Consider the following 11,256-nt stretch of genomic DNA (forward strand, 5'->3'; position numbering starts at 1 on the left):
ATATTCTACAACAATCGTGCACTCGATACCGAGGGATTCATAAAGAGATTTCTAAATAACTGATAATAGTGTTAATGTTTTCCCGATTCACGCAAATGAGATGGGTAATGCGGATATTGGAAAAAATCGATAACAGAGAATTCAAAATGCAAGTATTCTATGGAATTTTCATTCCAATTCCATGAGTTCATTTCCTTCAGTTCAGATACGACACGAGCAAATTCAAATCAGCAGCAATTTCCACTGACAAAGATAGCAGGAAATGTCGCACCTCATTCTGATAAAGTTCAATTCTCACAAATATGATGTGGTATCTTTTGAAAAAATCAGTTACCTACCAGTTGCCTGTACTTGATGACCTCAGTGCAAAACAGTGGTTCAATTCAAACTGAACCAATAATTTTTGGCAAAACTTTATTTCACCCAAGGTAAGATATTACTCGTACATATTTCGTAACTTCTATTTAATAAGCATAAACATTAAGATTGCACCCCCCCCCCCTCCTAAACAAGTTGATGGATTTTGACCAAATGCAAATTCAGTGATCCACAAAAAATTTTAGCTCCAGAAGTGCTCCTTAAAAAGAAATTTTTTTCGAAACATTTTCAAAACTCGAATCACTTCAGTACCTATTACTCTTAAATGACATCTTTTCAATTTTAAACGAGAACTTCCTGTTTCGTTTGCATTTCAGATTCGCGATAAAGACCACGAAAGTTGGAATGAATCACTCGTCAGAGCTGTTCTGTGGCACAGCATGGAACGAAACGCAAATTTTCATAATAAATCACATATACCGTTGGGTGATGCTGGTACTGGTTTCGATCGGAATCCCTTTTAGCATCTTAACGGTGATAATATTCGCTAAGAACGTATTCTCACCATCAAATATCCTATTCACGAGCTTAGCCATATCCGATTTGATTGTATCACTCTTAGGAATTCCTCGAATATGGATCAGTATTTGGCATTATATCATCGGCGATTATAAGCCAGATAAAGGATCCTACACAGAGATCGAGAAGATCGCAGATTACTATATGGATATTGGTGCAAAAATATTCTACAATATATCGTTATATCATACGATGATGATGGCTATATGGCGATATATAGCCATTACTCTTCCTTTAAAGGAACGAATATTTTGCAATGTTAGGATGACGCTGGCTGGAATACTCACTGTTTATATGTTATGCTTCTTTTACTTTGTGCCAGATTTATTACAAATTCCTCCAGAAACAAAGCCTGGAAATGATCAATTTGGCGGTTCGACTTTATTTTACGATCTGATCTACATAATTGTACTGAAACTGATACCATGCACAATTGTCACAGTTTGTACTATGAAGTAAGCAACCACAAATGGCCTATAAAATTTCCAAAAATGTGTAGATAATTTTTGATTAAAAATGGGAATACATATAACTCTAAAATATACTGGAATTGAAATCGTTTTGCAGATTTTTTCGAGTTCTACGAGAATGGAAAGCCAGACGTAGAGAAATGATATCAAACTTCAACAAGAGACTGGAAGAGAAGGAGAAACAAATGAATCGAACCACAAGAATGGTACTCGGAATGACGATTTTTTTCTTGACTAATAATACTGCTTTGGCCATGGGTAGGATTTTGATATTGATTTTTGGTCCGAAATTCAAAAAAGATTGCTTCCCGGCGATCGTATGCATTAATAGTATCCTAGTTTTAATTTATACTGTAATTCCTTTTGTTGTATATTATGTTAGTAATCAACAATTTCGTGACAATTTCAAGTCTTTGTTATCAAAATAAAACAAGATGAAGCGAATTAAAATTATGTAGGTATTCCATAATGAAAATGTACAAAACGGCATGTTACATTTTACATGTAAGAATAGAAGCGAGAAAGGAGACAGAATGAATTAGCGTTTCATCAAAAGTACAAAGCAACATTTTCGACATAATTGGCTTCAAGAATAAAACATACAACTGGTTCAGTTCGACTATGGTAATTTACATGTAAAATGAAAATTGTTTCAATAAAGTGATTCATTTTATTTTCAACACTTTCCTTAATTTGTGAACTATACCGTTTCAATTAAGACTATAGGCTAGAACTATACAACTTCAATCATTTATTTTTAAATTAGGGTGAAAACCCAGTCTTTCCCTCAGGACAACAAAACGGGGTCTAGGTAACAGCATCATCGATATTACGTATGTCAGCGAGTTGATTTGCAGAATTCAAATTTTTGAGTCAATTTTGCCCTTGGGGGTGGCACCAAATCAAGATTTGGGAAAAATGTGAAAACATTGAGTATAGTGTTGAAATCCTAGTACTGTACTGTAGGCTGAGAAATATGAATTTGAAATTGTTTTTGACATTCAAATCTCAGAAATGATGAACACGGTTAAACTACATAAATTTATAGGCTATGTACGAGTACATACTTGCAAAAATTGCAACTTCTGGTTTGCTTTCAAAATTTGTGACTTTCGAGTCATGAAGCAAGTAAATTAATCATACAAAAGTAGGTAATTCGAAAAAATTTGTAATTGCTTAATAAATTAATAATATTCAATGTTTTAATCTTCTTCTGACTCTGACTCAACCTCACTTTCTAACTCGACCTCACTTCTGTCTTCTTCCTTGTTGTCTTCTTTTTTCAGGGTTATGACATCTTCTGGAATCTTTTTTTTGCTTTTTGATCAACAACAAGTTCCATCACACTTCGTATAAATGGATCGGAAAACACTAGGAAACAGTTCATTATATATCTCATGGTACGGGTAGGATTGGTTTTTATTGCATACCTGCCTAGGAAATGCTTAAAACAATTTATGGCTACCTTCTTGACTTTCTTCTTCAAGTAGACCTACAAAAATTTGAAAAATCATCAAGTACTATTGAACATTGAAGTAAAATGATAATAATAAACACCATAACTAAGTACCACCTAGGGGAAGAGTGCAAGTTTCTATTATATCCGCTCCATGTCTAAAAATTTTGTGAATAGTTGGGGACATTTGGTAGTATATGTAATTTCCAACATATATTTTTCATCAGTTGCTTCAGCATAGGCTCGAAATTTTTCTAAATTGATATCATCTTTTCCATTAATGGCAATCAAGATACATACAAAACCTATTGAGAAAAAACACCTTTTATTCAAAATGTGCAAAAAAGGCGACTGAAAATATGTACATGGAAATTATCACGAAACTTAGTTAATAATTCTTTATGGAAGCCACTGATTTCAGCAGTTTTGCTGGGATCTGCAAAAAGTCTCCTGGAAGTATTGCCATCATTTGAATTTCCAAAACCTAGACATAAGATTAAAGATCAGTGAATTATTATATGTATGTACCTATACTTACTTGAGTAATTGAGTATACCTACAAAGAGATTTGTAAAAATTGCTTACCAGCTTTTGGAGCATCGACTATCAGGCTAGCTCATTTCACTCCTAAACTTTGCCTGGATATCTTTTTTTCTGTTTTCAATCATTTCTTCATCATTGATATGTCTGGTGTATTTTTTTTTTATTGTCGGGTAAAGTCAAGCTATTGAGTAAATTATTATAACTGAGAAAGTCTATATAATCAGTTGATTTTTTAAAAAATTGTCATAATTGATGATAAACATGCTTACTGGTATGACAAATGGAGGAAAAATTCAAAAGAATTGATCCATGCATGTAAGGGGGCAATTCCATATTCCATCTTACTTTTAATCATCTCAATTTTGACTGGATCATTCATTTTGGAAGGTTTACAGCGGCATAAATAACGGTTTTACATCTTCAATTTTGGGAAAAAACGCAAGGCTTTGACCATTCTGGCAAAAAGCAGGGATTGTGGGAATCATTAACAAGAAATTCATGCATTCTGACCATTTCTGGCAGAAAAGCGACTCTCAGACAAATTTTTAAAAAAAGTAAGACTGAATTTTTTTGCAAAAAACGAAGATTTTTGTCAGTTTTTGAGGAAACGAGTAATTTAGACAAAGATAGATCCTTTTTCGCAATATTTAGGCCTATCAATAAAGTGAAAAATGAAAAAAAAATTTTAAAAAAAACATTGTTTGCAAACACGTGAACAATTGAACAAAAGGCTAAGATTTGGTTTGTGTTATCTTATTTGTGGTGGTCTAATAAATGAATTGTTGATGGTTTCGAATCTATCTGGAACCTCCAGCAGATTTTGATGTTCTCCAGTATTCGATGAAACGGCGTTATTCAGCACTGGAAGCACATATTTACCATTTTTGTGACCCCTAAATCGATCAAAAGAGTCGCAAAGATGATACTTGCAGCGTTTTTTTTTTTTTTGGAAAATAGGAAATCCTAAAACCTGCTGGCGTACTCAGAACGGTTCAAAACAGTTACTAATCGATTCCAGAAGATGGAAAATAGGGTATAGGAAAACCAAATTTTAGCTTTCTAAGTCAATTTTCTAGAATTTCGATTTTTACAAATTTTTTAACCAATTTGAATTTTTAAAAATTCGCCAATAATCGAAAAATGAATTTCAGCACCTAAAATGTTGGCTAGTACATAGTTTATTTTTGGGCCCTTTTTTGATTCCCCTTTCACTGGTACAAAAACTTTTGTGCCAGTTGGCTTCCTTTGTAAGAAAAAAATTGATGAAAATTTTGTGCATTTTTGGCTATTTTTCTCAATTTTTTTGGAATTGGCCGTAGTGACCAAAAAATTGGCATCACTGCGTTTAAAAATATTTCTTCAGTTTCAGGAATGATATCTTTCAATATTTCTGCCAAATTAATGCGAAATATTTGAGAACGGAAATTTTTCAAAACGCAAATTTAGGTATCCAAAAATAAGCGATCTACAAATTTTCAACGGCTAAGTACATAGAACCATAAAGTTTGTCTTGGATTTTGGCAAGAGTAGCATAGATCGACACAAAATCTCAAATTATTTCATTTTGGCTGGGGCTACTTTACCCAAAACAGGATGGGCAACGACAGGAACAAAAAAACCGCGATTTTTTTGAAAATGGATCCTTTTTGAGAACACATTTCTTCCCTTTATCAAGGGCATATCCCTGGAGCTAAATTTTTTTTTGAGTAACTTTCGAATCAAAATGAAAGTCTCCGCTGAATTTGGTCAAAATCTGTCGAATTATTTTTCGCGATCCACCCAACATTCTCGAGTAAAAAATGTCATATTTTCACTACGTCATTTAGAAGGTATTCTACAATAATCCTGTGTCGTCGATTCTGAGGAATTCGTAAAGAGATATCTGAATAGCTGATAATATTTTCCCGATACATGCAAATGAGATAGGCAATGCGGATATTGGGAAAAATCGATGACAGAAATTTCAAATACCTATGGAATTTTCATTCCATGAGCTCATGAGCTCATTTCCTCAGTTCAGATACGACACGAGCAAATTCAAATCAGCAACATATTCAATGACAAAGATAGCAGAAAATATCGCGTCTCATTCTGATAAAGTTCAAATTTCTCACGAGTATGATATGGTATATCTTTTGAAAAAATCAGTTACCTACCAGTTGCAAGTACTTGATGACATCAGTGCAAAGGAGTGGTTCAATTCTAACTCAATTGCTGGCCATATAGTATACTCAATTTTGACAAAACCTCAATTTGACTGAAGGTAAAATTTTACTCGTGTATATTACGTATAGCTTCTATTTAATAAGCATAAATATCAGGTTGGATCGCCCTCCCCCCCCCACCAAAAAAAGTTGACAGATTTTGACCAAATTCAGCAGAAACTTTCGTTTTGAGTTGAACATTATCCACAAACAATTTTAGCTCCAGAAATGCCCCTCGAAGGAAGATTTGGGCTCTCAAAAATGGAGTAAGGTATTTTTGAAAAAATCGTGTTTTTTTCGCTCCTCTCGCCTCATAACCTGTTTTGGGAAAAATGGCCCAGTATCAAATGACAGTATTTGAGATACTGTGTCGATCTGTGCCATTGCCGTCAAAATCCAAACCACTTTTAGGGTTCTACTAAACAGTTGAAAATTTGTAAATTGTTTATTTTAAGATAAATTCGTGTTTTGGAAATTTTCTCTGGGCAAATATTTCGCATTTATTAGGCCAAAATACTGAAAGAAAAATAATCAAAAATTGATACACAATAAAATTTTTTCATTTTTTTGAAGTTTGTGAAAATGGTTAAAAAATTGGCACCACTGCGTTCCAAACTATTTCCCCAGACTCAGGAATGATATCAGTCATCATGAAATATTAATTACTTACTTATTTCATTTCATTTCCTTCAGCTCAAACGACACCATGACTACGATGGACTTGAGCCTAGACGACCTGGACCCTTTCTTTTGGAAAAAACCAACTGAATACCGATCCCATTACGACATCAGACTAATGGGATACCTGTACTTGGTATGTTCCATAATCACCCTAATTTCAAATACATTTGTAATCCTGATACTCACAAGGAAAAACATGATAACATCCGCAAACATCATATTCACTCACGTAGTCATCGCAGAATCTCTGTCTACAATTTGCTACCTGCCTCGTTTATGGCACGAGTTTTTTCGAGTTACAGAATGTGCCATTGCACAGCATAGAACATACAGATGGGAACTGGTTGCATTTTATTCTTGCATACTCGCATTTGCATCCAAGCATATAGGGGTTTGGATGACGATGATGCTGGCTGTGTGGCGTTACATCGCGGTAATCCATCCGCTGAAGGAACGTGACTGGTGCAATAAGGAGATTACTCAGAAATTCGTTGTATGTGGATATGCCTTCGGATTTGTGCAAGTATTACCTTTGTACTTTGCTTTGGATTGTGGTCCAGCTGAAAAATACCTAGATGAGGAAGGATGCTTGATGCGATTGTCGAACATTACCAATGAGACGAGAACGACGACAATATACGAATTTCAGGTTCCTATGGAGAATTACCCCATTCTATTTGCGATCGGAGCGCTCCTATATGGTTTGATTAAATTAGTGCCATCGATCGCCTTCGCTGTCATCAGCTATAGGTAAGTAAGTGACAAAATCCCAATTCTGTATTTTAAAATGTTCATTCATTACTCGTTTATTGTTTCAAAACACTAAGTACCTACTTTTAAAAACTTAAATTATATTTTTAAAGTAAATCCTGTATTTTTCAGATTGATAAAAGCTCTGACTGAGGCGAGGAAACGTCGCCAAAAAATGACTCTCGCACTGAAACAAGACGTTGATGCATTTCATACAAAGGTAAAACAACAAACGGACCGACTCTCGATAATTTTGGTGATAATTTTAGCACTATTTGCAACAGCTGAAATACCCCATGGAATTTATTGTCTGCTGGCTGCGTTTTATGGTGCGAAATTTTTCTGGAGGTATCACTATTATGGGCAGGAGATATTCAATGTCTTCATTCAGTTATCCGAGTGCTTCAATTTTTTGATTTATTATGCAATGAGTCACCAGTTTAGGAAAACTTGCGACGAGTTGTTTCGACGAAAATACAAGGAACCAGTCAGCAATGTCACGTCTGCTCAAAAAGTCATATCCTCCGAGTCTGGTGTTCAAAGTCCACGTGAAAATCCAGTTCAATCGCCGAGTCTGGTGAACGAACTCCAGGAGAGTTCATCACACATTGTATTGTCAGGAAAAGAGGTGTGATTGAAAAAATTTCAAAATGATAACGCAGAATTTTAGGAGAACTGTCAGCAATAAATTTTCAAACATTTGACGATTTTTTTTAAAAAGCGGCACAATTTTACAAGCCAATTTTTTCGTTTTTTCAACGTCATCGGACATTATTATAAGATATTTTTGAGCCTCGATATTCGATTTTTTGCTGGTAGGATATTTTGCAAACAGCCACGACTTCTTTTCTTATTCGAAGGAGAGGAGGAGGGGAAAATATTAAATCAATTTTCAGCTTATTTAATGTTCTCGAATATTCCAAAATATTTGCGAATGGGAGGGGGGTCAATAATACGTTATCCATTATAATTTTTTGGTATTTAAAATTTATGAACTTCTTTCGAGCATTTCAATTTATGTATTTATTATTTGGTGTTTACATACTTAATAGAAATTTTCAGGATTTATGTAGATTATTTTTTCAACGTAGTAGGTAAGTATATTTGTTCCATGAGAAATGAAAATAATTCTTTGATAATTATTTTTGAAAAAGAGAACAGAGCATGTTTCCAGCCAAAAGCTCAGCAGGGCATAACATTTTTGGAGAATTTTCGTTTTTTTTTCATACTTTTTTTAAAATGCAATCTTGCTCTTCGAAATTACTCATAAGGAAACCTTTTGACTAATCTAGATCGAAAAAGCGAGTCCTAAAAGCCCATAACCAAAATTTCAAGAGCAGGAGCTCATTTATGATTTTTTTGACACATCTTACTCTCACAAATGAACAACTTGTAGTGCTGATGAGACATTCTAGAGCTTCCAGCGAGTTTTTAATCTTCTCCAGATATTTCAAATCGCTCTGAAAGGGTCCAAAAATTAACTTGAGCCCGTATAACACTGATCGATGCACATTGGGCATCCGCTGGACCGTGGCAGATGGTTTTTGCGATATTTCAGGAGTGTGAGTCCAATGGTGAATTTCTGACCAATTTTTAAATTCCAAAAAAAGTGAAAAAAATCAAAGGTGAGTAACAAAAACGGAAATCATTGCTTGCTTCGTCGATTATGAAAAAGCATTTGATCGTGTCAACCATGAGAAGATGTTGGAGATCCTGGAGAAATACAATATCGATAACAAAGACCTGCAAATAATCAAGAACCTGTACTGGGAGCAAAGCGCTAACATCAAGATTGGAACTGAGTACTCGGAGAACGGATGTGGAATAAAGAGAGGTGTGAGGCAAGGATGCCCCCTCTCAACCAGGTTGTTCAACGTGTATGCAGAAGAAATAATGAGAGAAGCGCGAATCGAACGAATGGGATTCAAGATCAACGGCAAGAGAATAAATGAAATAAGTTATGCAGACGACAAAGTGATCCTTGCTGAGACAGAGGCGCAGATGCAGAAAATGATCAACCAAATCAACAGTGCTGGATTAAAATATGGAATGAAAATAAATGCAGGCAAGACCAAGGTGATGAGATTTACGAAAGGAGATGATAAAGAGGTCAAAATCAACATCGGATCACAAGAAATTGAAAATGTAAAGCAATTCAGGTACCTTGGAGCACTGATAAACAACGATGGTAGAGATCATAAAGAAATTAAATCACGGATTGGAATGGCAGAGACCGCTTTCAACAACCTTGCCAATGTGCTGGGAAATCAAACGATGAGTATTGATCTGAGGAAGAGAATTATGCGATGCTACGTATGGACCGTTCTGAAGTATTCCTGCAAAACATGGACCATGAGTGCAGAATGCGAGAAGAAAGTATCCGCTTTTGAGATGTGGTGCTATCGAAGGCTACTACGGATCTCATGGAAGGACTTCATTACCAACAAGGAAGTACTAGCAAGAATAGGAGAGGAGCGGAAAGTCGTAGTTGAAGACATCAAAAACAGAAAGATAAAGTATTTAGCTCATAAAATACGAGAAAACGGTATTTTCATGCTAGTGGTACAGGGGAAAATCCAAGGAAGATCGACGAGAGGGAGGAAATGATCGGAACTGTTAACAACAAACTCACCGGCCAACTCCCCCTGCAAGACCTTGAAAGAAACAATTAGATATGCTAGATACCGGCTAATATAGATGGACATATGTGAGGGCGCATACGGAAAGGGACCTTATGACCAAAAAATCAATTTTCTATTTTTTCGCCAAATTTTTGTAGGGACTCTTTAAAAATCGAGTGGAACCCTCCATAGGCCCCAATTTTTATTATTTCATCGATTTTTTTTTACTTTTAAGCGAAGCATGCATAGATTTATCATTCATAAAAGTTGAAAAATGACGCAAAAAATTTGAAAAAAGACGTAAAAACGCGTAAAAAATGAAAATTTTACAAAAACTCGTGACTTTAATAAGACATGAGTGGAAAAAATCATTAAAACAATTTTCCGATAGCGGAACTCGAATCAAAGACTTTCGGCAAGGTACATACACCTAACCACCAGTATCGATTTACGAAATGTATTTTTTAACAATATATAACTAACTTCAATGTGAAACTATATAAAAAACACAAGTTGAACCGAAAAACACTGCCACAATCAGCAGCAAACGGGATTTGTTATTCTCACATACAGTTAGCAACCTACGCGAACGAATCAAGAATGAAACGTTCACTGTTCACTCACTTATCAGTTATCATTTTCTGATGAACATGAATCGCTATTTCGTTGGAGATTGGAGAAAGAATTAAGTATTAATATCAAGTTATTGAAATTTAATAATTTTGCGACTGAAACAAGACGACGTACATAATTAAAACTATTTGAAGATGATGTGTTTGAAGTTTTATGATCCCATACTTCTGATTGAGTATTCACTCTAATCGCTAGTTTCAATTCGCAAGGTTTATTCTTATAATCGTGTGTATATGTCATCGTGTTTTTATCATTTTGCATTCAGTATAGACCAGTATAGACACAAGAAATTTACGGAGGAATGTCTGAGAAATGAAAAATCAAAGGAAAAAGGAACTACAGTTGAGATTGAGAATCTGGGTGTATGATATGTCTAAGTATAATTTCAGAATTTTTGTTTTAGATGATTGGGATCAGGAATAGAGTTCGAACCAAAGTGGAATAATTGGAATATTGTAGGGTAAAAGGGCTAAAAGCATTTACCTCTCTCTGATGGCTCTGATCTTTCAACTTGAACAATATCGAGTAGTAGTAGATCAAGTCCACAAGTTGAATGATGACTGACGGACTGACGAGTAGAAAACGTAGAGTTAAAAATGAAATGCTGTAGTATTATTTTAATAATCCTCGATGAAATTTGAAAAATTTAATTTAGAAATTTAGAATCGGAAATCAGAAAGTATGCGGAATTATACATATGACTATGACAATATGTGAATATGATGATTGATGTTGATCTTTATTATCCCGTTAAATCCCCTTCCAGGTCCTGTTTCCCATCAAAAATTGAATAAAATCCATAGCTGCGAATTGCAACTAGTAATAATTACTATTAAAATAAAATTATTACATCAAATTTCATTCTAAAAACATTCCATTAAGTTTATCCATTGATTATTAATACGATTTTGCATTTGGAATTTTGGATTGATGTTTGTTTGGAAAAAAGGAACGAGTTTGAGCATTGATAAGCGATAAGGTTGCTAACTGTATGTGAGAAT

At 34.6% G+C, this 11,256-nt stretch overlaps 1 protein-coding gene and 1 long non-coding RNA gene across 2 annotated transcripts; both read left to right on the forward strand.

The window, feature by feature from the left end:
• Window positions 1-210: 210 nt before the first annotated feature.
• Window positions 211-2,047, forward strand: LOC135834536 (sex peptide receptor-like). Its single transcript, XM_065348462.1, has 3 exons — window positions 211-428; window positions 696-1,352; window positions 1,465-2,047. Exons 1-3 carry the CDS (start codon window positions 355-357, stop codon window positions 1,793-1,795), a joined length of 1,062 nt encoding a protein of 353 aa, XP_065204534.1. The 5' UTR covers window positions 211-354; the 3' UTR covers window positions 1,796-2,047.
• A 3,355-nt stretch (window positions 2,048-5,402) lies between these two features.
• LOC135837789 (uncharacterized) lies at window positions 5,403-7,703 on the forward strand. The gene is made up of 3 exons (XR_010557253.1): window positions 5,403-5,629; window positions 6,264-7,001; window positions 7,134-7,703. It is a non-coding gene; the product is annotated as an uncharacterized LOC135837789 (long non-coding RNA).
• Window positions 7,704-11,256: the final 3,553 nt, after the last annotated feature.

Source organism: Planococcus citri, chromosome 2, assembly GCF_950023065.1.
Source record: "Planococcus citri chromosome 2, ihPlaCitr1.1, whole genome shotgun sequence".
Lineage (NCBI taxonomy): Eukaryota > Metazoa > Arthropoda > Insecta > Hemiptera > Pseudococcidae > Planococcus > Planococcus citri.

Excerpts from the sequence above, each read along its gene's own strand:
- LOC135834536 (XM_065348462.1), top strand. The coding sequence starts at position 355 with ATGACCTCAGTGCAAAACAGTGGTTCAATTCAAACTGAACCAATAATT. Across the intron at positions 429-695 it reads AAAACTTTATTTCACCCAAG|ATTCGCGATAAAGACCACGA; the intron begins GTAAGATATTAC and ends TTTGCATTTCAG. Across the intron at positions 1,353-1,464 it reads GTCACAGTTTGTACTATGAA|ATTTTTTCGAGTTCTACGAG; the intron begins GTAAGCAACCAC and ends ATCGTTTTGCAG.